Here is a 24,590-nt window from a genome sequence, read left to right as displayed (position 1 = left end):
GTCATGTATGAGTTCACACTTCTACCTTGCATCGACCCCACCTAACACCTCACCCCGCCCTCGCTCTCAACCCGCCCTCGTTCCTGTCTCGTCCTACTCTCGCTCCTGTTTCACCACCCGACCACGCTCCTGTTGCCCGCCAGGCTCTGACCGAGGAGAAGGAGGCTTCTGCGGCGGCACCGAACGTGCTGACGCTCAGCTCGATGCTGACGCGGCTGGAGACGGAGGTGATCACGCTGCGTCACGAGGTCGACTCGAATCGTCACTCGATCGACTCTATCACGTCCGTCACGCAGCTGGATTCCCCGAAACCGTCACCCGGCTCTGGACTGCATGACCAGAGCAACACGTGAGTTCAGATGGTCGCTGGGTCGTCGTGACATGCATTGCATAGAGAATGTCATGCACACTGTACGACGAGTATATAGGTTCATGTGATATGCATGGTGCAGTTCTGCAGGTCCGTCGCCCGTCAACGTACGAAATTAAGTGTTTGCTGTATGGCTGAACGGAAATAAGAGATGGAAGTGCTATTTTAAATACGCGTGACTTTTGATAACACATACGCATATGATACGAGTTACGACAAAATTAAGTTGATGCATCATTACTATGCAAAATAGGGACGCTGCGATAAATTGTATTGATGTAATGAAATATGAAGTTGTTTCCCGTCTGCAAATAAGATCCTAACAGCCGTGTGTGCCGGCCGTGCGTTCAGGAGCGACTGGCAGGAGACGGGTCGCACTGACGCCACCCAGGACTCGGCGCCGGCCGGTGCTGGGGACGCCAGCGAGCTACGACAGGAGCAGAAGCAGCAGACGACGGCGAGCGGAGCGGCGACGGCGGCCCAGCCGGCCCGACAGCAGACGGAGACGCGCCCCGAGGGTGAGACGGAGACGACACAAACACGTTGGTGGGGATGCCGGGAGCCTACACTGTAAAAAAAGTTTAGCACCATAGAGGTACTTTTCAATTGACTAATTTTCAGTACCCTAGCGGTGCTAAGCTAAGCATTTTATTCGTACTTAACTGAGACCTGGTTAAGTATCAAGGTGCTAATATAAGTACCCATATTTGTTTAGCACCCGTATACTAAATGTAGTACCCTACACCTGCTAGACCAATTTTCAGTACCCTAGCGGTGCTAAACTTTAAAAGGTGCTAAGAATAGCATGCAGTTAGTACCTTCCGTACTCACATATGAACCGTTTTAGCGCTATTGTTTCCCCACGACAAGTAGAATAATGCTAACGAAAGCATTGGGGCTGAAAGTAGAATATCTATACTAGTTAAAGCTGCTGCATGAAAAGTTCGCAAAAACTGCTTTCTTTAGCAGCTTATATTTTCACTAGTTACTGCAAAAAAAAACTAATCAATTACCAAAAAGGAAATTGTGTAAGGCCGAAAAGACGTGCAAAAAAGGTTATATCCTAGATAAGTGAATAGTGATAACTAGCAAGTCTCAATGATTGTGTTTTGCATTCTGCAATATTCCCGTGTAAGTGCATCTTTCAAGCATCCAACACATTATAAAATTAAAAAATAATAATGGAACATTTATTAACACTTCATATCATCTGCATGCAAAACAAATGTAAATATATACACAAACAAACGCACGGAAAATAACGAAAGGTCGCTCATATGCCTGCACACTCGCAGTGACCGACGATTAACGCGAGAACGACTGGGGGAGGCGGGGGGGGGGTCGTTGAACCGACGTTCCGTTCATGGCCATAAGTTCGACCTCATCCACGACCAGACGGCGTTTAGTGATAGACGGAACCGGAGACCCCGTGTTGTAGTCGTAGTTGTCCTCCATTGTAAGTGGTAGTCGACGGAAGAACTGACCAGGCCCCATGCCTGGAGCAAAAAAAAACTGGATCAGTTCCAAGATTTTTTTTTCTGTTGGGAGCTATTTTCGCAAACAACACAACTTTCTTTCAGACCAAGAAGCGCGATTTGCCAAAGTCGGAATATGAAGCACTTAAACAATATAAGATAATGTCAAAAGATACAACGTGTCAGACTCACCAAAGTCGATCAACGTCGGCGTCGGTGGCATGTGTCGGTGGCAAAGGCTCATGTACCACCCGGCCTCGGAGCACTTCACTTCACTTCACTGCACTGCTGCACTGCACTTCCCTCCACCTCACTGCCTCCCGGAGCAGGGGCACGCACTCCCATGCCACGCACGACGGATTCCACCGATAATAGCTGATTTAAGCTATCATTCCAGAATCCAGAGCTATCACTCGGTGGCATGTGCCCGGAGCACTTCACTTCACTTCATTTCACTTCATATACCGGAGCACGTGCACACACTCCCACCACGACCAACGGACTCCACTAAAATGGCGCAACACGTGGCCGGAAACAGCTGGCACGCGCATGCGCATATCGCTCTGCGCCGTCAAAACGTGCTAAAGGGCTGGTGATAAGACTCCCAGAGATTTGTAAAGCAGGGCTTAGCTACTTTCTTTGGCGCCAATTTCAAATTTGTTTCCTCTGTAAGCATGTCCGGTTCTATTGTGATACTAACGTAAGCACCATATTCAGCATTACCAACTTCTAAAACACTTAAAATGGTTCTAATTAGAAATCCAGCTTGAAAGAGCACTCACTGATGGACTGGGTACTAACAGAAGTAGACGTTAAGCTCAGTAGAAGAATAGGTGATCTAAACTTATAATATTTGATGGGAACGTTAGCTATCATTAGCACAGTATTAGCACCATGCTTCTTTGTAAATACGTCGTAGGGTTCTTTTGACGCTAAAAGGTGCTACGAATAGCGGCCGTTAGTACCCCAAATGCTAAACTTTTTTTACAGTGTAGGGAGGGGGGCCGAGAGACACACAGCGGCGATGGAGTGGGAGGGGATTGTCTTCGGGACGGCCAGCAATTTATCAAAGGATGGAAGTTCATTGGTTAAATTATGGCCGGCCAATAATTTACTTAATTCTACTAATTGTGCTTCATTAATCGATTTATGAAGGCAACGGTTCAATTCCTGCATAGAAACTGTGTGGCAGTGTGACTTCTTGGTGGCTTAGTATTCCTACCTTACTCTACCCACACCATCAGATATTCCGTCGTCTCTCTCGCATTCTCTAAAGGCCCAACAAAAAACTTTTTGTGGTCCGAAATGAGTTCCAACTTTCCAAGTGAGTTCATTATGCTGAACACATCCACATTGGCCGAAACGAGAAAATTATTCAACGTTAGCAAACATCAGGAACTTTTTACCTGCGTCTCGTTTCTCAGCCGAGTAACGATTCCGCTGAATCGCCTCCCATCTGTCAACAGACTTGGACAGTTTCAAGGACTCCAATTCGGACATGATGAGCACCGCAGAAGAGGGTAATGACGAGCCGGAGCGGACGCAGCAGTCGAGGAGGCAGCAGCAGCCGCCGCCGCCGCAGCAGCAGACGGGACAGCAGGCTGGCCAGCAGGCGGCGGCCCAGCCGTCCCGCCAGCAGCGCCAGCGGGCCTCCCAGACGGAGATGCCCGAGCAGCGCCGACCAGCCATCGTTTCTCCGCTCAAGGTAGGAAGACGCACATGCATTTCATCAAGCTAATCTCCGCAGTCTAACATATCAACACATCCATGGATGCCATTAGCTGATTGCTCATACGGAGTGAGAGTGTCTGCAGACACTGAAATGGTGCTGGATTTATGTGATGGGGAACGGACCCGGGTTGTCTCCGTGGCATATTGCTTGTGTTTGTTTCAGCTCTCCTTAAGTATGCCGCAAGGTAGTGTAATTAAAGTTCTGGCTACACTATGCGTTTTCTGCGTGCTTTTTTTGCGGGTTTGCGGGTTTTGAGCAATATCGTTCTAGAAAAAATAACGATATTACGTTTTTGCGATGTTTTTTATCGTAAATTTTAGCTAATATCAGAGTTATATTAACTTTTGTATTTAACTAATGTAAAAGTTATATTATTTATGACTTTTTTTTTTCTACTAATAGTCCGTTACCCATGATCAGGCAACCAGGAGTGCCCCCACCCTCAGTCCCAGCGACGCACAGAACCCTTACGTTAACACCAAAATAAAAATCAAAGTTGAAAAGTCGCGGCACTCCCTGCTAAGAAGAGGAAAAAACATAAAAGAAGCGGAATTGACTACGCATGATATTATTTAACTTGGTTAGTAGATACAGAGAGCCATAGTAGTTAATGCCAAATCTAGCATCAACTGTCCGCTAAGGGTTCAATCGTACATTGTTAGTGAGGAACACGCACACACTCACTTGGAAGGGGACATTTGTGGGGTAAATCAGGTCTGGTCTAATTCATGCATGTTGTCTTGCCATCCCTCCCGATGCCCTCCAGCTAAGCCGAGCTTGTTGCAAGAGAGTCATCGGGAGAGATGGGGCCTGATATGGTGATTATATGCGAGCAAACATTTCCATGCCAACACTCTCCCAGTCTCACACTCCTGCGGCCCGCCTGGCCAGGCCAGGGCGGTATCATTCACCAATGCGTGAGGAATGGTCCGCCCCGGCCCCGGGGGGAACTCAACGTTGCCTCCCCAGCCGGGGAGATCTGTGGGGTACCTCCCCGTCGTTCCAGGCGGGCGGCCCGCCCCCACCCGCGCCGTCCCGCGTACCGCGTTCATCACGCGTGGACGGCGCCCCGCGGCCGGCCAGCCGAGCGGGAGGTCAGCCCATCGTATGGGCCGGCCCCCCGCCCGGCCGGCCAGCCGACCGGCCCCGCAGTTACACTGGGCCGGTCTCGGGTTAGCCCGGTGGGTGGGGTGGGGGCAACGTATCAGTCAATGTACCAATCTCTTAACGTAGTATTTTAGTTAAAAACGGTATGGATTTGATGAAGAATAAAATGAGTTTTCTTTTCTTTTTTTTTTCGTTTTCTTTAAAATCTATGATATGTGTTCTTATAGCTAGTTAACCGTGCGCCGGTAGTCAGGACTTGTACTCGATGAGAGTAACAGCATTGCATGTTCATTTTATACCGGTGTTGGTGCTTTTCATCTTAGTAGATGGTTCTTCACTTTAGTTTTGATTATCCCTATTCTGTCATATTTTGATAAGTCACAGAGTATGCTCAGTTTGTTCCATACTTCTGGGACGTAAAATTTTACAGTGTGTTTTCGATAATTGTTTCTGGTGGAGGGTACCTGGAATGTGTCTTTGTTTCTGGTCACACTTGGGGGTTTAAATTTGAACGATTTTCTTAGTATTGCTGGTTGAAGACCATTTAAGTATTTATATGCAAAAATAGTAGCTTTGTACGATACAATGTCTCGAATAGTGAGCATACCAATTTCTTTCAATCGGCGTGTCACGGATTCTCTGTATGGTAAACCCATAATTATTCTGGCTATGCGTTTTTGCACTGTCAAGATGCCTTTTAAGTTTGTTTCATAGTTTATGCCCCATACCAAGCAGCAATAGCTTATATGAGGCAAGACAAGGGCGTTGTACAGTAATAGGCTGTGGTGCTCACTTAGGCACCATCTAGCCCGACTGATTATACCTGCAATTTGACTTAGCTTAGTAGAAAGCTTTTTTATATGCTCTTTAAAAGATAGCTGTGAGTCTACATAAACACCTAAGAACTTAACACATGGAGCGTGCCTGATGTTATTGCCTTCAATATTTATATTAAGTTGATTTTGTTCTTTTCTTTTTGTATACACTTGATAGCACGTTTTTTCAAGATTCAGTTTAAGCTTGTTGCATTCAAACCAAGTGTTGATAAGTTGTAGCTCCCTATTCATCTTGCCTTCTAGTTTGTCATACATGCTGTCACTGAGGAAGATATTAGTGTCATCTGCAAAGGTTATGATATTCAATTGGTTTGATATGGTGCTTAGGTCATTCAAGTAAATAATGAATAACAAAGGGCCTAAAACAGAACCTTGGGGTATGCCACAAGTTATGCTTCTTGGTGAAGATAACTGCTCTCCTATTTTTACTCTTTGAGTTCTATTTTTCAGGTAATTTGCAATTAGATCCAAGGGCTTTCCTCTTATACCATATTTATTAAGCTTTTTAATGAGTACTTCATGATTGACACTATCAAATGCTTTCTTGACATCTAGATATACTCCAATGGCATGTTTTCCACTTTCTAGGGCTTCAGTGATAAAGTCTAAGAAGTAAATTAATGCATGTTCAGTAGAATGTTTCTGCCTGAATCCAAATTGGGTGGCAGATATAATACTGTGAGTTTCAAGGAAGCCGTATAATCTTTTATGAATAACCTTCTCAATGATTTTGGAGACATTTGAGATTAGTGAGATTGGTCTGTAATTCTGGCCTAATGACCTGTCTCCACTCTTGAAAACTGGGATGACAAGAGCTGTTTTGAGAAGGTCTGGAAATTTGCCTTGACTCATGCTCAGATTTGTTATATGTACCAATGGTCTTATAAGGGCAGGTTGCAATGCTTTGATGATTTTGACACTGATGCCATCATCACCTGGAGAGCCATCTTTCAGCTCTCTCACAATTGAGTTGATTTCTTCAATGTCAGTTGGTATCATAAACATAGTTTCAGTATTCTGATTCTTAATGAATGATAATGGGTCACAATTTGTGGCATTTACACTAGAATTTATCTTGGGGCCTACATTTACAAAGAAATTGTTGAGCAGGTCACATATTTCCTTTTGGTCGCTCACAATACCCCTTTCACCAACCAGGTTGGTTGGAGGAGAGGACACAGACTTTGTACCTAGTAGGTATTTCCTTGATGATGTCCCATGTCTTTTTCCCATCTCTTTTATATTTGTCTAGCTCATTTTGATAATAAGACCTTTTTGCCTTCCTAATGATCTTAGTAAGCAAATTTTTACATTCCTTGTATTTTGCAAAGTTTTCTTTGCTCCTATTTTTCAGGTAACATTTGTACAGCATGTCCTTTCTATTTACAGATGTTAGCAATGCTGATGTCATCCATGGTTGTTTCTTAGTCGTTTTCCTGTTGTAGGGCTTTGGAGGAAAGTACTCTTTTATGTTATTTTGAACATTGGTTATGAGCTCAGCACAAGCTTCATCCACATCCTGTTGCTCCTCAAACCCTTCTAATTTGCGTTCTAGGAATGACACAAATCTGACAGCCCTGGCAGTTGTGATCCATGGCATTTTTGTACCTTTGGGTTTGGAATTACTTTGAGTAATATTAATGGTTGTTAAGTTAATGATTGGAAAATGATCACTAATATCATTATTAGTTAGGACTCCTGAGAAAACATCACAGTCTGAGCTGGTGTAGATGTTATCCAGGAGTGACTCTGTCTCAGTAGTGATTCTAGTAGGCTTACTTTTTTCTCAAACGATATTACGCAAAAAGCGCAAACCCGCAAAAAAATGCAAGCAGAAAACGCATAGTGTAGCCAGGCCTTAGGCAGCTGGCCCTGGTGCCTGATTAGCTGAGGCTCATTGAACTCTTGGTTTTCTTTTTGTGCCGAAGCTTCGTTTCGTCTCGTTTCACTTGAATGGACGTCGGCCTCTGGTTCTTCATCTTTGTCTTGTGCCTCCACCAAATCATGCAGTTCCCGAAGCCTGATTGACAGTCTTTCCGCGATACCCGACATTGTTCGAGCGTCCCCAGCGCAGTCGTTCACCGGTGGTGTGCGCGCCTCTGCACGGCATGACCAAATGAGAGTCAACGATGAAAAGAGTATGGCCTCCCGTGCCACTAATAGCCAAGTGTCCTGAAAAGCAGTTCCAGGAGCGCTCAGGAAGCCAGCGGTCTCGACACATTGTTTCTGTTCGACTTACACCAGATTGGCTCTCTTGAAAGGGTGTAAGAGTACCTACGTCGGAGCCATATTCTTAGATGTCGTAGTCGTTGACGCGACGCCAAGTCTTAGTAAGATTTCAGCATCGATCGCCAACAGTTTTACTTCAACGTTCTATTTTAACGTGTCTTGAATGGTAAGACGTGTTCATATAATTCGTACAAAGTTTATGCTGGAAACAACTAAAAAATTCCCCTACTCGCCCCTGGTTTTGGCCTATTCGATAACTATTTTGTCTAAACCATATCGTCGTTGGTTGGATTCTCTCGGGATGCGATCAATGCGGACTGAGATGTAGCTTAGGGCATTGTGTGGCAACAATGCTGTTGAACCAACGAGCATGTTGATCGATCATCGGTAGGTTATTGAGTCGGACTTTTCAGGCTGGAGGTTGCGATGTGACAGTCATGATAGTTTGATTCAGGGAGTGTACAGGGTGATTTTTTTTACTTGTTAAAAAGTAATGAGGTCTAGTGGCATTAAAATATCAATATATATTACAAAATTATATACCAGGAAGACAAGCATTCTGGGACATTTTGAATTCATGCAGACACGATGTGAAGGAACGTCCATCGTGTATTTTACTTGTGCTTGAAGTTGCCCCCTCTCTCACCGACACGAATCAGCCCGCCTGAGCACGTGTTGAACAGCACCGTGGACTCCTAGACCCTTTAGGCGGACTGAAAAGGCTCCTATCACCCATTTTTAGTTCTGCCAGATATTTCCAATGTTTTCTTGTTATATCTGCCATAGCTGGGTCCAAAAACTAGAAGTTTATGAAGGGCAGGTCGAGGATTTCGATACTGGCGGCCCTGGTGGTGTCTGATTCCAGGGGTGTCGTTTTCCGAAAATGATTGGTAGGGCCCAAAGGCGGCGGCCGGCCATATGTGACGGGGCTTAAAAGGTAGGGTACCCCCAAATCTGCCTTTCTCATCGGATTTCGGCCACTTATTTTTTCGCCCTGGTCATTGACAAGACAAACCAAAATCTAAAAAAAACATTTTGGAAGTCTAGGTCCTCACCGAGCTCCATGCACAAAACGTGCAGTTAAATAGGCAGTTATAATAGTGTCGGAGGAATGCACGCCATTCTGAAAGAGGCCCACGGCACGGCTGTGCTGCAAGGGGCCAGGAACGGTTTTGATGGCCCAAGCCGAATGAAAAAGACTGCTGCGGGGCCTGGAGCGGCTTTGAAGGCCCGCGCCAATTGCAATTTGCAGGGTTCGACAACTAACGAGGTCTCGAAACACCACGATAGTTAGAAAGGCCTGCTTGCCAAAATAAAAGGATGACAGTACGAGCCGGCATTCAGAAAGTTACCTGCCCGACCATGAAGAAGTAGAGAGATACATCATCGATTTATTAGACCAAAAAGTTCATTTATTCAAATAACCACCGCTAAGACAAACACATTTCGCGCAGCGCTTCGGGAGAGCCCTCAAAGTCTCCATAATCAAGTGGGTTTCGGACCCATCCCACGTCCAAGACGGCTGCTTTAGTCTCCCTGCAGTCAGCGAAGTTGCCACTGCTAATTTCCTTATGTTGGGGAAGAGGTGGCAACCAGAGGGTGCGGGGTTCGGAAAAAAGTGGATGCGACAACAACTCGAAGCCACATTTCATCGCTTCACTGATCGTCACCCCGCGCATGTACGCAAGTGCGTGGACGTGGATCAGGTGCACACTTAATCAGCTTCCCTATAGCCTCTCCTCGATGTCTATCGAATGGACGCACATCATCAATTGTGCGCCCCTGTTTTAGAAAGTTGACAAGCAGAGCCCCGTCGGCATTCCAAAATGCAACCACTATCACCTTACCGACTAACCTCAACTCGTAACACTCATTTGGTAGCCGTTACTCGGTGTGCTTCCACTTGCGCAACTCGGCACGGTGTCCCTTAGTGACACCCACGTGACACCCACAATTCCTTTACGGTGACAAGTCAATGACATCTTCTAGATATTCGAAAATGTTTAGGTATATTACTTGTATACCGCTGACGAAGTGACAATAATACAGTCACGAAACTGTCCGGAAAAGCCGAGTACTTTAATTCTAGATATTCGATAAAGGGGCCAAAAACACCGCGCTAAGCCTCCTTTCGAGCTTGCCTTTTCTCTGCAGAGTCCGCAAACGGGGGATACATCTTGCAGAGATCTTAAACATAACATGATAGATTCCAGTGGCGTAGCCAAGTGAGGGGGTTGGCACAGGGGGCACGTGCCCCTCCCATCGGGTCCAGGGGGCCCTTCGGGTCCCTGCGGCGCCAATCGGCCGCTGAGGGTCCACGCTGGCCATATTTCGTCTCAAAGGGACCCCACAGGGCTCGTCAGAGCTCAGCAGCTCTAAGCGGTCCCACGCATATCTGTGATGGCCATAAACCAGTGTATCTGAGGACCCCGAAACGGCGCTTAAGAGGGCCTTCACCGGCGACTGTGCAGGTCCCACACCGGCGCCTCTGAAAGCCCCACACATGTGCATCTGACGGACACCCATCGGTGACTTTTGCGTGGCCCACACCGGCTATTCTGAGGATCCCACCAGAGTCTGAGAGTACCGTGCCGTTCTCTAAGGACCCCACTGAACTTCTGAAAGTGCTGCCGGCCTCTGAAGACCCTTTGCCGGTCTGAGGAGTGAGGACCCCTTGCCGTTCCCTGAGAACCCCCTGCCGGCTTGCGAAGGGTTCGCGACAGCAGCTCCTACGGCCCAGCAGGCCACACACATCTGTGACGACTGTACAAATATGCTTATTTGCTTATCTGTTTATTTTGATTTTTTTGCCAACTGATAAGTGACATAAGATTGGTAGGGCTCAGCGAACATTGGTAGGGCCCAAATAAACATTGGTAGGGCTCGGGCCCTACCAGGCCTATACAAAACGACGCCCCTGTCTGATTCGCTGTTTTTCTTTCTCCCTGAAGACTGATTCTTCAGAGGCTGCACATACGCCAGATGGACCGTTTGAAGGTTATTTATGACTACAAGCTTGTTCGTGCATTATTTAACGTCTTTCTGGGATATTTCCTCGATGATCGCATGCTTCGAACTGCCTCAATGCTTCAAAATCATCGTTTTGTGTCGTTCCTTACTGAACGGCGGTGGACCATGCGTGCCCGATTGGTGGGACATTTTCAGGCACCATTGGGGCCGAGGCCTTCGGTTAAAAGGGACAAATCATGACACCATACAAAATGTCCCAGATTTATCTATCACGTGCATTGCTTTTTTGCACGCGATTTTTCGATTTAGGGACCACCATTGACATTTACTTTTTAACAGTTAAAAAAATCACCCTGTATACTACGCGCCGTGTTGAGTCCGAGCAAATAGTAAATCATGTTAGCTCAAAATTCCAGCTCTCAACATCGCAGCCAGTAATTGACATCTAAGTCTTTTGCGCCGTATCTAGCATACGATGTTTGATTTGATTGTAAGTTTTTAAACTTGGAGGATCCGCCTTAATGTATCACATCTGCTTATGTAAGTGTTCTTCACAGGTTAGAGGTTGAAGCTCTCGCACATCAACTGAAAACCACATTCTTAAATTAAAAGAATAATTAAGTAATTCTGTTTTCCGCAAGTGCTCGTACTTAGCAGGCTATTCTGCTCATAGAAAATATTTTCTGGGCTTGAGCTGTGCAATTGGTAATGTAATAAGCCAGCAGTTTGAATGTCGGGCGAAAGTAAATTGCTTTGATAATACACAATTGGGCAAGCATGTTCTTCGTCTGAATGTTTTTTACCACTACGTTCGTGCCTGACCTCGTTCGACGGTTTATCTCCGAAGGAGCTATAAAGAAATGCCGAACAGGCTTGGCGCACTCGTATTTACAAGGCCGTGACGACTGACGACCAGCTATTTCGCACCAAGACTAATTGTTTTCAGGCCCCACATGAAGTGGACAGGTCTCAAAAGCCGTAAAAACTTGCTTCCTAATTGGTTATTCAGTCATTTAGCGTAATTTATGTTTCAGCAGTGCATAATGACGTAGGTAAGTGCCCATATGACTTTCCTTGCCGCCAAATTATCCAGTTGGCAAGACCGGAGCTGTTCCCATAACAACGTCTTAACTTTTAACAGTCCCCAGTTTCATGCATCTCTTCCCAGGAACCATTAAACCCTCCCGGCCGTCTCTCAACCTCCTCAGCTAATCGGTGACCGTATCCCCGTGTTCCTGCTGCAGATGGTCGGCGGCCGGCGCAGCATCAGCTGCTGCCGGCGCCACCAGCCGGAGGTGCTGCGCCAGCTGCGTCAGATGCACCTGGCGCCGCCGCCGCCACCGCCAGCGGCGCCAGCCAGCGGCAAGCGCAGCCGATCGGCGGCTCCCCCGGTAAGTGGCCACCTCCGGCGCCGTGACGATCCGGCACCGAGCCATCTCCGGCCCTAATGCTCGCGTGGAGAGGGCACACAATGCACGCGGCTGTCCTCGACTGTCGCCACTGACAGATGACACCGCCGGCCGGGGTCGCCGTAAGCTGAGAGGCTGTGTAGGGAAGTTCCGAACGCAGTCCAAATGCAGTCCATGTGTAGAAATGGTTGTGGTTGGATGCCAGTTCAGCGTTTTTGCTTATGATTGTTATAGAACTGAGACTTGAGATGCAACGCTGTGTTAATTGAGGTTCGTATTGAAAGGGACTAGTGAGAAATAAGAAAGCGTACTCGTGTTCGATGGTAGCATATCTCTGATCCGACTGCTCGTTCACCCTCTATCACTGGCTGGCATGCTGCTTACCACATCTTCCTCAGCAAACTATGTGGAATGTCAATAGCTGTTTTCACGACGGCCATCTGGTACACATTTGGTGCACATCTGGTACAGATAAGGTGCAGATTTGGTCAATTCAGGTTCAGTGTGTCTCTTCGTAGCTATCAGCTAGGGTTGCACTAATTGCTTATGAGCCCGTTTTGTCTTATTATCAGAGAGCATAATCGATTAAAACACTGAAATAAATTCATAAAATGAAGATATTTGCTGTTAAAGAGATTAGGTGCAGATTTGGTCAAATTAGGTGCACTCGCCGAATAGCCCGTCGTGAAAACGGCTAATATCGTTTTCTAACCACTAAACCTGTTATTTTTGAAATCAAGTTTAGCTTTCCTATCCCTGCAAGCAAACACGATCAGACACGGATCAACTTTCTAGAGAGCGTGAAGCCGCGCATGTCTTGATGAAGGGCGCGACGTAATGCCGTATTTTCCGTTTCTCTCTGCGGGTCAATACCTCCGCCATAAGCTGCCCACCGCGGGGACAGCCGGTGCCCTCTGGGGGTCGAGTGGCACCAATATCATCCTTTATAGTCCCTCGTCACCGACGCACGTGCCATATTAATCTTGGCCCGGCGCCGGCTGGGACCGGTGCGGCTCGCCCGACCTCTATTTGGATGCATGTACCACTGACGTGCGCCATATTTGTACATTGGCTGCCACACCTGGGACCGGTTATAGGCAGCCGCCTGACGCCACATGTTCTGCGTGTCGCGTGTACAGGGTGTCAGGGAGGAGAGTGAGTACGACTCACCGCTGCAGGACTACTGGGCGGCCGACCTGAGCACCGCCAGTGCCAGCACGGAGGCGCCGCGGGTCAACGAGTCCACTCGCGGTGAGCTGTCCGATCCCCAGAGCACAGAGACTCACTTCGTGGTATGTAGAATGTAGTCTATCGGCCTGGCGCCCCGCGCGGGCTCAGACAATCTTTGTATGGAGATCAGCTTTACCCAAATGCAGCCACTGATGCAAGTGCGATTGGCCAGACGCCACACGGCCGGGTCATTGGGCCAGGTTCATGCATGCGCGCTTAGCCTCGTGTGATGAAGGGGGTCACGTGCCTACGGAAAGTTGTGCGGCATATGCCACTGACTGCTTTAGTGCTGAACTTTATGGAGAGAGTTGGATCCTGAAAATACCATTTACTAGCATCCTGCAGTCTGTGGGTAAATGACCGTTGTCAAGGATACGCGTGGTCAAGATGACCTTCCGCGTTCCTGTGTTTGCTGTTGTTTCACGGTTCGTGTGTGGTGTTTTACCGGTTCCCGTGATGACGCAAAGACTGTTGTGCTGGCAGTGCACCACGGTTCTTCCCGCCAACCTTCCGCCCAGTCGGAGGAGCGCCATCGCAAGGCGGACGCCTTCCTCGCCCGGTTAGACAACGTGAGTGCTTGTGCCGGTGTGTTCATTTCCGTCGGCCCGTCGTTCACGACAGGCGTCCGCACGGAAATAAGGAACGCAGTGAGATCGTTTTTGCTAGCGATGGGAGGTGTGTCTTGGTGGAAGAGGCAGTAATGATCGCTTTCAAGGTGATGCAAACATTTGTGTTATTTATAGTGATCTGAATGGGCCTATTGTTCCTCTTAACCACCTGCGAAGTAACTTTGCCGCGGTCACAGCGGTCAACGCTTCCCCTTAACGTTTAAATAGCCTCGGTGTTAGTCAACTGAAATCATCGCCACAACATCATGGACAGTAAAGTGAACATTGAACAACATATTTGCAAAATATATAATTCTCAATTAAAGTTATCAAATTGACGAAGCGTTCAGCAAAGCATTTTACTTCAAACTGTCTGGAAGTCTGTGCGTACTGCGCTGGAGGAGCTCGCGTGGTACGCTGTCACAGCGCCACACATGCGTTGCGCGCATGCTGTGCCGCAGCACACGGCTGTCCAGCGGTACAGTATATGCTCCTCGTTCCAGCCGCGCCCGCGCGCGCGGCAGACTGGCGACGAATATTGACCGTGCTTTATTTAGCGTGCACATTCTTACTATCGTTACGTATAATTATGCAGCACTGATTACGCAATGCAGTGATGCTCTTATCGCTGCTTTATGAGGCTGATGAGATTCGGCGCTAATGAATTCGCTCGAGCTTGGTGAACTGGCACAGTTGCACTGAATAGCACTGTACGCTCCGGTAGCGAACAGTCTAGTGCGCCCTCACAGCAGTGGCAGGCTATAGATTCTTTCATTCATATTGGTATGACAGCATTGTTAGTGTTAACACTAGCAATACTAAACATTTATATACAATAACAATAACAATAACGAATATCCAAACGATCCAAACGACATATGAGATGTCACTCAGGAAGCATTGACGCGGATTCTTTAGAACTCGAGCTATCGATGAATGCTGCTTTAGTTATTACTCCCAGGGCCATTCGCTCGCTCAGACGGCGCATGCATCCTGTCAGGATGGAAGGAACTATTCATGGTTTGGTGCGTTTATAGCTATAATTAGCTCCCGCCATATGTTTTATTCGGATGTTAGCACTTAATTAGTTGTAGCCTTTACAGGCTTAATCTTTGCTTACCAGACACGCGCTGCGCAAGTATGCATGCTCGCTAAGTGCTGATGACTCGGTGCTTTTCGCACCTGGGCTCGGCCCGCTACTACCCCGCCACTGTACGGTACTACACGCCTGCATGCATGTGCTTTTCGGGACGTCGTTTTCTTTCACGCATTTTTAAGTTAAGCCGGCGACGGTCAAATATTCTGTGACCTGTATGGTGCGTTGGGATCCTTTTTGATGTGTTCTGTCTTTGTGCCAACAGAGCACTGTCTTCTTTGTGTGCGTGAATAAACCCAAATGGGCGAAAACGTGTGCGCTGTGGAAGTTTAAAGAATGTTTTGACCTCGCTTTCTTTTCATTCCCGGATATAACGCGCTATTTAGCGCCCGAAAGGTGACGTTGAGTGACCAAACTTTAGCGAGTGGGACAGTCAGCTTTAGTTAGCGTCACAGCTAAAATTGGGAGCGACAGCCGGCAGTCCGCCTCCGAGAAGCTGTTATACGCTGGACGGCCCCGCAACAGCCCTGACCCGAGCCGAAACAACCTTCTGTTGACGTTTACATTCACAGATTGATGGTCTTGTTTTGCTGCCCCCGAAAATGAGCTGAATTTTTCATGTAGTCCAATTTATTTTGTGGCTGGACTAACTGCTCAGCAAAATGCATAAGCATTAATCAAATATGCTGCTCTTAATTCTTACGGTGAGAATGGTTAGAAATCTCTGGTGTAAAAACATGTTTAATGGATAAATAGTTTAAATGGATGGTAAGGTGTTACATCATTTTGACTGACGGAAAGTGCAATGACCTGACGCGTCGCCCACCCCTCCCCGCCCTGCATCACCACCAGCAGGGTGGCGGCACCTCTGACAAGCTGGACCAGCTGCAGCACAAGCTGCTGAGCCTGCGCCGGCGCGTGCTGCTGAGTATGTACCGCCGCCAGCGGCGTCGCGCCGTCTCCGAGGGCCCGCGCGGCAGACAGGCCGATCAGCAGCAGCAGAGGCGGCGCGCCCAGCTGGCAGCCATCGACCGTCGGCTGCGACAGCGCATCCACGGCTGGAACCGGCGCCTGCTGGCGGAGGCCGGCTACCAGGGCTCGTCCACGCTCAGCCCAGTACGTGCCACCCCCCCCCCGCCCATTACCCACACAGACGCACACCGGCCGGTCAATCAGGGACTTAGTGGCCTGTTTAGGTTTCTAATTGGTCCCAGGATTGGTCCTCAGGAGAATAGCCAAGTGCATGCGAGATGATGTGAGATAGTGTTATATGCATCTTAGAAAATTGTCTCAGGTAGGTAGAACACGCATTTTTTTCTAGTTGACTCTTGTAATTAGGCGTCCTCAGCTTGCGGACTAATACTAAGTTCGTGATGCATGAATTCGTGACTTCAACCCCCATGTCGCGACGTTTAATGGGCTGTTTAATTAGCCAAACAGCATCAACATTTTAAAGCAAAGAATCGATTCAACTCCAAAGCCGCGTCCTGGTCTGAAACAGCCTCGTTCATCCGCCGTTGCTTTCTACTAAGACGTTGCATGTCACGCTCCACTTAACGAGATAGATGGTGTGAGTCGGCCGGCGCTGATGTGTTTATCGCGGCAGCTGCTGCAGAGGCCGATATTTTCCCAGCTCATCAGCGAGTCGTGGTCTGATCTGGCTCGTCATATTCGCCGTGACCCCAATCAAACCGAGGTTGAGAATGTCTTAGGGCCGCCAGCATGGGCAGGTGAATAATTATGAATGATGAAGCTGGATATCTCTATTTGTTATTAAGTCTAACTTACGGTTACATATTCATCGAATCTCATGAGTTCAAAGAACTTAAAACGAAATCATATCACGGTACATTCTTGTAAATCGCAGGTTTCTAAGTTAGATTTCTTTAAGCCTGCAGTTAACATCCAATCTAGATGGATTGGTGAGGGGATGGATTCAATGTTTATGAGAACCACCATAGATAACGTGACTCGGTTCGTTATCTTTGGCGACACGCATCTCTTTGCGGTATAACAAGGCCCCCTCAATAGTGGCATGACGAAATACGCGTGCAAATGTTTCCGTGGCCCGCTTATCAACACGACTGTATAAGCGATCATTTCTTGTAGCGCTGGTATAAATTCAAACGTCGCAAAAGTAGACGTGGTTCATGTCGTTTTGCGCTCTTGTTTGCGGAACGCAATACATGGTTGCATCAGCCAATCACCATTGGTATAGTGGAATCCGAGGTGAAACCAGAAAAGTAGAGAAACCTTTGCGGTTACCTGATAAAACTGTGAAGGCAACTTACGACTTAAGAGCTGTTAGTTACTATGCGCCGTTCATAAGAAACGCTGCATTGTAAGTACACTGTTGGCTTCTCAGCACATTGCATTTGTAAGTACGCCTCGCTGTCACACAAAATGTGTTTCCAGATAAAGTGCCGTATTCCCTCATTTTCGCTACTCTCCACTATCCCATAGTCTGTCGAACAACAATTGTAACGCACAAAACAGGTCGACACTTGACGTATAATCAGTTACTTAATCATCCACTGACATGATGAGTGCCGACTTGACTTCCGACTAAGCTGACAAATTGGACATACTTTGCCGTCAACGGAGTGTCTGACGCAACCGTGCAGAAAGGCCACGACAGTCCACAATCCCCAGGCCAAACAGCACACACCGTCATGAAACCGCCGCGCGCCCGGCGACCCACCGACGCCGCCCGGTTACCATTTCAGGGTGACGTCATCTCAGACTCGTCCGTCAACAGCCGCGAGTTTCGCCGCTCGTCGGAGCCGGCGAGCGACTCGGGCTCGCCGCCGCCGGCACCGGCGCCGGGCTCGGCGTCGCAGCGCGCCGCCAGCGAGTACCTCCACCAGCTGAGCCACATGCTGGCCACCTCAGCCGAGGTCAGGCCGCAACCCGGCGCGGAGACCGTACCCGGGCGACTGGCACAGCGAGCGTTTAGTGTTGTGGGTGTTGAGCGTCTGATGCTTTGTGTCAATGCTGTGTAATTTTGGTTTGCGTGTCCATGTGGAGGAATTGTGATTTCATTGGCCGAACAAACGCTGATGTTCGTTCGAAGTGAGAGCTCATATTTGAGAGGATAGAATTTCAATTTATTCATGAAAGCTTTATTCATGAAGGCATAACTTGGCATCTATTTTTTCAGAAGGCCTTACATCTTAAGTCACGGCGGCCTTTTGCAGAGCAGTCACATATCATCAATTTCCAATGTGACGTGATGCCAGCACTGTAACATTTAAAGTTCATCGATATAAATCTCATTTAGAAGTAACAATTTTTCATTTGTTTCTGGCGGTCAAGTAAATTGAGATTTGCATCACATCTCATGACATACTAAATAATTGATAAAGGATGTATATGATACCACAAAAACTTATGACGACATAACAGCTGCTTCAGTGGTTCTGCAACAACTTCGTTCGGCATGGAGACTCGAGTTCTGAGAAGTTATTATATCATTTTCATTCGAGGCCAATTGTTGTACAGATATACTTTTTGATCATCTACAGTTCCCAGAAAGCAAGGACTGTGCAATGTGCAGTGTGCAGGCTTTTTTGTGCATCCCTGAGAGTGGTCATTATTTGTGCGCTCCGGAAATGATGCTATTTAATTATTTATCCGTTCGAGAGAATCGACAAAGGGTCGGTCCGCGCGTATTGCGCAATGTCTGTATGTCAGTGCTTTTTCCCGGTGGTTGTGACGTCAGTGAAAAAGGTTTTTCTTCTAGCTATGACGCAAATATGCTATTTTTCGGTATGCCCCCGGTATTTTTCCGGTATTACTCCTTTTCGGCTCTTTTCCTCTGTATTTGTCTGTCGCAGTCGGCTTATCTGCCTGTCCCACCCACTCTCGGGTATTTCCATCCCCCTCTCTCTCTCTCCCTCCTTTCCTCTTTCAGTCTCTTTCTTTCTTTCTTTCTTTCATTCTTTCTTTCATTCATTCTTTCTTTCTTTCTTTCTTTCTTTCTTTCTTTCTTTCTTTCTTTCTTTCTTTCTTTCTTTCTTTCTTTCTTTCTTTCTTTCTTTATTCTCTCTCTCTCTCTCTCTCTCTCTCTCTCTCTCTCTCTCTCTCTCTCTCTCTCTCTCTCTCTCTCTCTCTCTCTCTCTCTCTCTCTCTCTCTCTCTCTCTCTCTCTCTCTCTCTCTCTCTCTCTCTCTCTCTCTCTCTCTCTCTCTCTCTCTCTCTCTCTCTCTCTCTCTCTCTCTCTCTCCCCGCTCTAACCTGTCTGTACGCCGCTCCTCAGCGCGATGGCGCGAAGGCGCGCGCTGCGTCTCGTGGTCGCCATCGGGAGCGGACGCTGAGTCCTCCGACCAAGGACCCGAGCGCTGCCGAGTTCAGGCCGGGCCGCCGCCGCCGCCCGGCCGCCGTCAACGAACCTGGCGAGCACATGGAACGGGTCAGTTAGCCGGCGCGCGGCTCGCAATGGGAGCCAAATGGGAACTGGGGAGCTAAGGGTATGCGTTTATGTCCAGCCGGGAGAGGACTGAGAGGTCTGAAGGGGCGATTCCGCAAACGACAGCTCGTGCAATTGTCATTTCAGCGTCGAAACGTAAAGGCGGGAGGGAGCAGTGATACCAGTAAGCACAGTTTCATTTGAGCCTCCTGCTAAAGGAAAACGATTTGTCAACCGCATACCTACAATTGCAAAAATATGTCTTTTTTGGAACAAAACAAAAAGAAAGAAAGAAACGTTTTGCGCTCAATTCTCATGGCATTCAATTCAGTGAAAATGATCAGATCAAGTTTCAAACTATGTCACTCACTGTCACTGAAAACAAGGAAGTTTGCAATATAAATACGTTTGACGAAAGAAGCTGTTGACTAAAATGAGTTTAAGGCTGACCCACAACCATAACCTGGCGTACAACTGCAGCACACGATACAGCTTCTTTGTCCTGGATAAAACATTTATCGCACCTAGCAAACAGTCGCTTCCTTAGCAGTGTCCCGTGCATGTCTACCTTCATGAGCTATGGAAACTGGACATTAGTGGAAGTGGACACGTGACATGCACTCATGGCCCATCCGGACATGTGCCTGTGCATGTGAGCGGGGCCACTGTGGCACGTGTGCTTCCTACGCACGCGACGGCTCCTCCGCCCGCCGAGGGGGTCTTGTTGTGACCAGCTTCGCTCCATTTCGGAGCCATAGACAGAGGCGGGATTCTGTTTCTGTCACCAGAATTTCCATTGATTTCTCGTTACACTTAATTGGCAACAAACAGATGCCGTGTCGCAGTGGCGGCTGGACTGACGTCCCGTAATGAAAGGCTAAAGTCTGTAAATAGTGGTTCTATTCTGGCCGACAAACGACAATTAAAACGTACTGTTTACGTATCCCCGAACCGTATTTGACGAAAGCGATGCGGCTAAAACAATGATTTATCCCAGTAATTACGTCGCCGTTTGCCGCTGCTTCGCCCACTGCTTCAATAAAGCGACGGGTATAATTCGGTGCCTCAAAGTCTGTTCAGTAAAGACCAAATGTCTCAAGGCGGTATGTGGCTTTGTAATAAAGCAGCAGTTCGACTCAGACAATATGAACGGTGGCCATGGTTTTATAGTGGATGCTATTTTGAAATTGAATTCGTGATCTCATGCGAACAGAACTGATGCGCTGCGCGGATGCTTGCCGGTTTATCCTAACGATATCTGGAGTTATATGTGAACACAGACAGCGGCAATGTCTAGAAAAGTGTGTCATTTAACTGGAACAGTGAGTGGAAACTGTACACGCCCGTGTCTTGGTCAAGGACAAGACACTCGGACCACCAGACGATCTGCTTTAAATGCTTTCTGTGGGGCATTCGGCTAGTCTGATTAAGGTCATTGTAATCACAAGATGTATAATGCAGATGTATGTATTGTATTGTGCATTAGAAATAAACTAAGTTTTTTTTTCAAGTTTTTCGTTACTGAATAAACTAAGTTTTTTTTTCACAACTGCGCGCTGCTCTGCGCAACAAGTTTTTAAAAGGTTGCCTGTTTTTTTCGATCGACTTCTCATTGCCAACATTTTTTTCTGACTCAGTACATCAAATTCGCAAAAAAAAAATCGAGAACAAGCGTGATTCTCCCCACCTATCCACACAGACACAGCTCCAACTCCCCCTCCCCCTCCTCCCGGCAGTTTGCTCGGAACGAGTCGAAGCTGGTGGAGCTGCAGGAGTACCTGGGCGGCATCCGGCAGCACCTGCAGCGCATGGCCTCGGAGCTGGACTCGCCGCCGTCTGCCCTGTCGGCAGCGGCGGCCCGCGGCGCGCGCGGCGTACCCGTCACACAGGCTGTCGTATTCCGACCCTGGACCCGTCGTCACCGCTCTGTATCGTCACACAGACCCATGGTCTCGCTGAGATATTGATGTCCGGTTAGGTTCAAACTCGCCAGACCCTGAACGCGTCTTGGAGATGGGTGTGTTCAGCGATCAGCGTTCGCGGATTGTCGGGTGGATTTGGTTGTCAGCTGTGTCCCGTGCGGTCGAAAAATTGTAATGTGATTCTTCATAATGGTCTAGTCCGCGACGAGTGCTGTGAAAACGCAGTGTTTTTGTGTTGTCATGGTGCTTATTTATCAGATGTTCTCCTAGAGTCAGTTAATGAGCAAAATTATGTGAATGATAATAAATTAATCAAAGTAATCGATTGGGCAGCGTTTATGACCCTGAGTGCGAGTTACTGCAGTTTTCTGTTCATCCTTTCATTCATTTGGCCATTCTGTGTTCATTTATATAGTAGCTTCTGATCCTTCATCCCATTACGTTTACACACGTTTAATTAGATATAGCGCTTTTAGCACGGTGGTTTGACTGACAAAAATAAGTAGGCACAATCCTAGATAAATGAAATTGTAGTTGTAGTCGGGAAATGAGGTGTAATGTATCGGAGCTAACAATCATACGCGTGCCACTCGCTTGTCAACAGAAATAATGGAATGGCATTTTAGCTAACCAAACGCTATGAAGACTGGATAATGGGTATGCCATGTTACAGCATATGTTACATCATACATGCATCCAACCACTTAGGTACTTAGGTGAGGTTTTCCGGCCAAATCACCTCCGATCCGACAGGCCGCATGCAGGTAACGAATGAGTGGTAGAGTGTGCTCCGTGCCTTCCGGCACCTCGAGATGGGCGCCCGTGAGCGGAATGATGTGTTGCGTTTCATCAGTCACCTCCCCAATCGGCCGCTGTTGTGTATTACCTTAGTGGCCCCGTCGTTAGTATTCGCCAATCGGCTGGGAGCAGCTCTCCCCAATGGCTACAATCGGCTGCTTCCTTAACTTTGTTTCCCGGACAGTCCATTTGTCTACAATGGGGTCTCATGGGGCGCGGCTGGGTCTACCCGGGGTCCCCCGTATTCCGCCCAGCTGAACCGTGCCATGACGCGAACTGGGAACAAAGTTGCGTGCACGCGTTGCACGGTCACGAGGCCGGGCACGTGCTACAGAAACGCACCTCAAATCCCCGTAAATGGGGTTTAATCAAGACTGACTGATGTCCCCCATTATAGTGGTAATAACAGTGCGCGGCAGCTAGCATTGTGCGGTTGGGTTTCCGCAGAGGCTGCGATATCACCCTCGCTTCTGCTGTGATTCTCGCTTCTCTATTTGACGCGTAATTGACCAGACACCTACTAAGCATGTGTGTTTGGTGGTTGGCAACTAGCCTAGCATGACGCTAGCTGTATTGACGTTGATCCGGTTGATTGCCGATCGTCACGTGACCGTAAGCGGTTAATTTGACGTGAATGGCCCTCGACACTGCCCGTACATTCAACCCATAGTTGTATGTGTTACTGAATGCCTTACATGCCACCCTGGGGCGCCTGGTGACACGTCTGTTTGCATTAATAAATAATGATAATGAACACATTGAAACACACAAACTCCTGCCATAGACCTCTGTATTATGCCTACCAGACAGCAGGTCTTTGCTCCTGTCGATTACAACACCCGTTAAAATGTCTGTGTGTTTTACTTTTTTTTTTGCTTCGCGAATAGAAGCAAATTTCCTTTTTACTTGCCCTTATGAGGTAATGCTAGCATTATTTATTTCATCAGTGATTAACTTTTGCCAACTTTGATTCAATGCCTGTGGTTTTAGCCAATAGGGTTTTAGCCTATGCAGAGCCCAGGTATAGCCGACAACTAACAATCCTTCTGCTGCATATACATATGTGGCAGCATTAGGATCCAAAAGCGGCTGCTTATTTCCTTACAGGCTTATATGTTTTGACTTGGAAAACCCTCTAAACATAAAAATGGTCGTGTGAACACTTAGTATGGCTGGTAACCTGCTTCAGACTTATGAGGTACCTATCCTGGACGGTCAAACCAGGGTATATTGTCAAACAGCAACTTAACAAACCTTTACTAGCCCCAGCCAGGAACTCGTCATGAGCATTTGCCGTTTGTCACGCTACGAGCTTGTTGACCTCTTAGCTAGGCACGCAACCGAGACAGCCGAGCTGAGGAGAAGAGAGAGGGAGAGGAAGAGAGAGAGAGAGAGGGAGAGAGAGAGAGAGAGAGAGAGAGAGAGAGAGAGAGAGAGAGAGAGAGAGAGAGAGAGAGAGAGAGAGAGAGAGAGAGAGAGAGAGAGAGAGAGAGAGAGAGAGAGAGAGAGAGAGAGAGAGAGAGAGAGAGAAAGAGAGAGAATAAGTTGAAGCGGCGCAGAAGGTTATTCACGAGTATATCTTTAGGTATTTTCCGTGCCTGAGGTGCAATACGGGATAGCATTGATACGGTAATGGTGTTGCCCTTGGGCAAACGTTACTCCTTAGACCAACAAAGCTGACTTCCAACTTTAGGCAACGTCAATAGATAAAACGATTGACCTAAATTGGGCATTTCACCTCAGAGTTCGCTGTGGGTGCTGGCTTGAATATGGGCCCAGTTGGAGGATACTAGAGAACGTCAATATATAGCGTCTCGGGGTATCCGATGGGTCGGATTCGGCCATGTCAACAGGCACTTGTAGTTCGGCGAGTCGATATGTTTGGCCCCACTCCCGGGGCTCCTCTCACGCCTTCGTGGTAAATCCTGCAGCGGCTCTCGAGCTCGAGTTGGTAATGGGTTGGTACGACATGCGATGGCACTCAATCGGCGATACAACTCATTGTATTGGTATAAGCAAATGTGGTCGAACGAATCAGCTCATCAGCATTCAAACGTTTCGCAAAAATAGATTTTAATTCCATACACATATACTAAAAGTTGAACCAAGTTGCGTCCACCAAAACCACTTCCATGGGATGAATTTCATGATTGAGCACCTCTCTACCCAATACCGCCAGCGCCCGACGCCTACACCACCGACTAATATCGCGAGAACAAATGCATCCGCATGCACGCGCATGGAGTCGTGATAGATGGACGGCGCTGGGCCTGGCACATGCCACGGTCGGTCTCCGTAATTGGACAGGACTAATACGGAGGTGGTAACAAAGGTGACAGACGCTCGCGCTGATGGCGACCTTTCCCGGAAAACGGCAGGACCATTTGCACCGTTTGCCAGC

At 47.8% G+C, this 24,590-nt stretch overlaps 1 protein-coding gene across 2 annotated transcripts in view; it reads left to right on the top strand.

The window, feature by feature from the left end:
• The window catches only part of LOC122384506 (serine/arginine repetitive matrix protein 2-like), a 45,775-nt gene extending 24,059 nt beyond the window's left edge, over positions 1 to 21,716 (top strand). The window contains exons 9-18 of one of the 2 annotated variants that reach the window (XM_043372011.1): positions 144 to 349; positions 722 to 888; positions 3,312 to 3,550; positions 11,964 to 12,110; positions 13,268 to 13,379; positions 13,842 to 13,927; positions 15,915 to 16,178; positions 17,789 to 17,959; positions 19,320 to 19,472; positions 21,206 to 21,716. In XM_043372011.1, coding sequence (XP_043227946.1) covers positions 144 to 349; positions 722 to 888; positions 3,312 to 3,550; positions 11,964 to 12,110; positions 13,268 to 13,379; positions 13,842 to 13,927; positions 15,915 to 16,178; positions 17,789 to 17,959; positions 19,320 to 19,472; positions 21,206 to 21,436 — 1,776 coding nt within the window. In that variant the 3' untranslated portion in view covers positions 21,437 to 21,716. The remainder of the gene's footprint in view (positions 1 to 143; positions 350 to 721; positions 889 to 3,311; positions 3,551 to 11,963; positions 12,111 to 13,267; positions 13,380 to 13,841; positions 13,928 to 15,914; positions 16,179 to 17,788; positions 17,960 to 19,319; positions 19,473 to 21,205) is intronic. The other variant, XM_043372012.1, reaches the window with a different exon arrangement.
• The last annotated feature ends 2,874 nt before the right edge of the window (positions 21,717 to 24,590 follow it).

Source organism: Amphibalanus amphitrite, unplaced genomic scaffold (assembly GCF_019059575.1).
Source record: "Amphibalanus amphitrite isolate SeventyFive unplaced genomic scaffold, NRLGWU_Aamphi_draft 000192F_arrow, whole genome shotgun sequence".
Lineage (NCBI taxonomy): Eukaryota > Metazoa > Arthropoda > Thecostraca > Balanomorpha > Balanidae > Amphibalanus > Amphibalanus amphitrite.
Note: the sequence above shows the minus strand (reverse complement) of the source record. Positions and strands in the feature narration are given on the sequence as shown.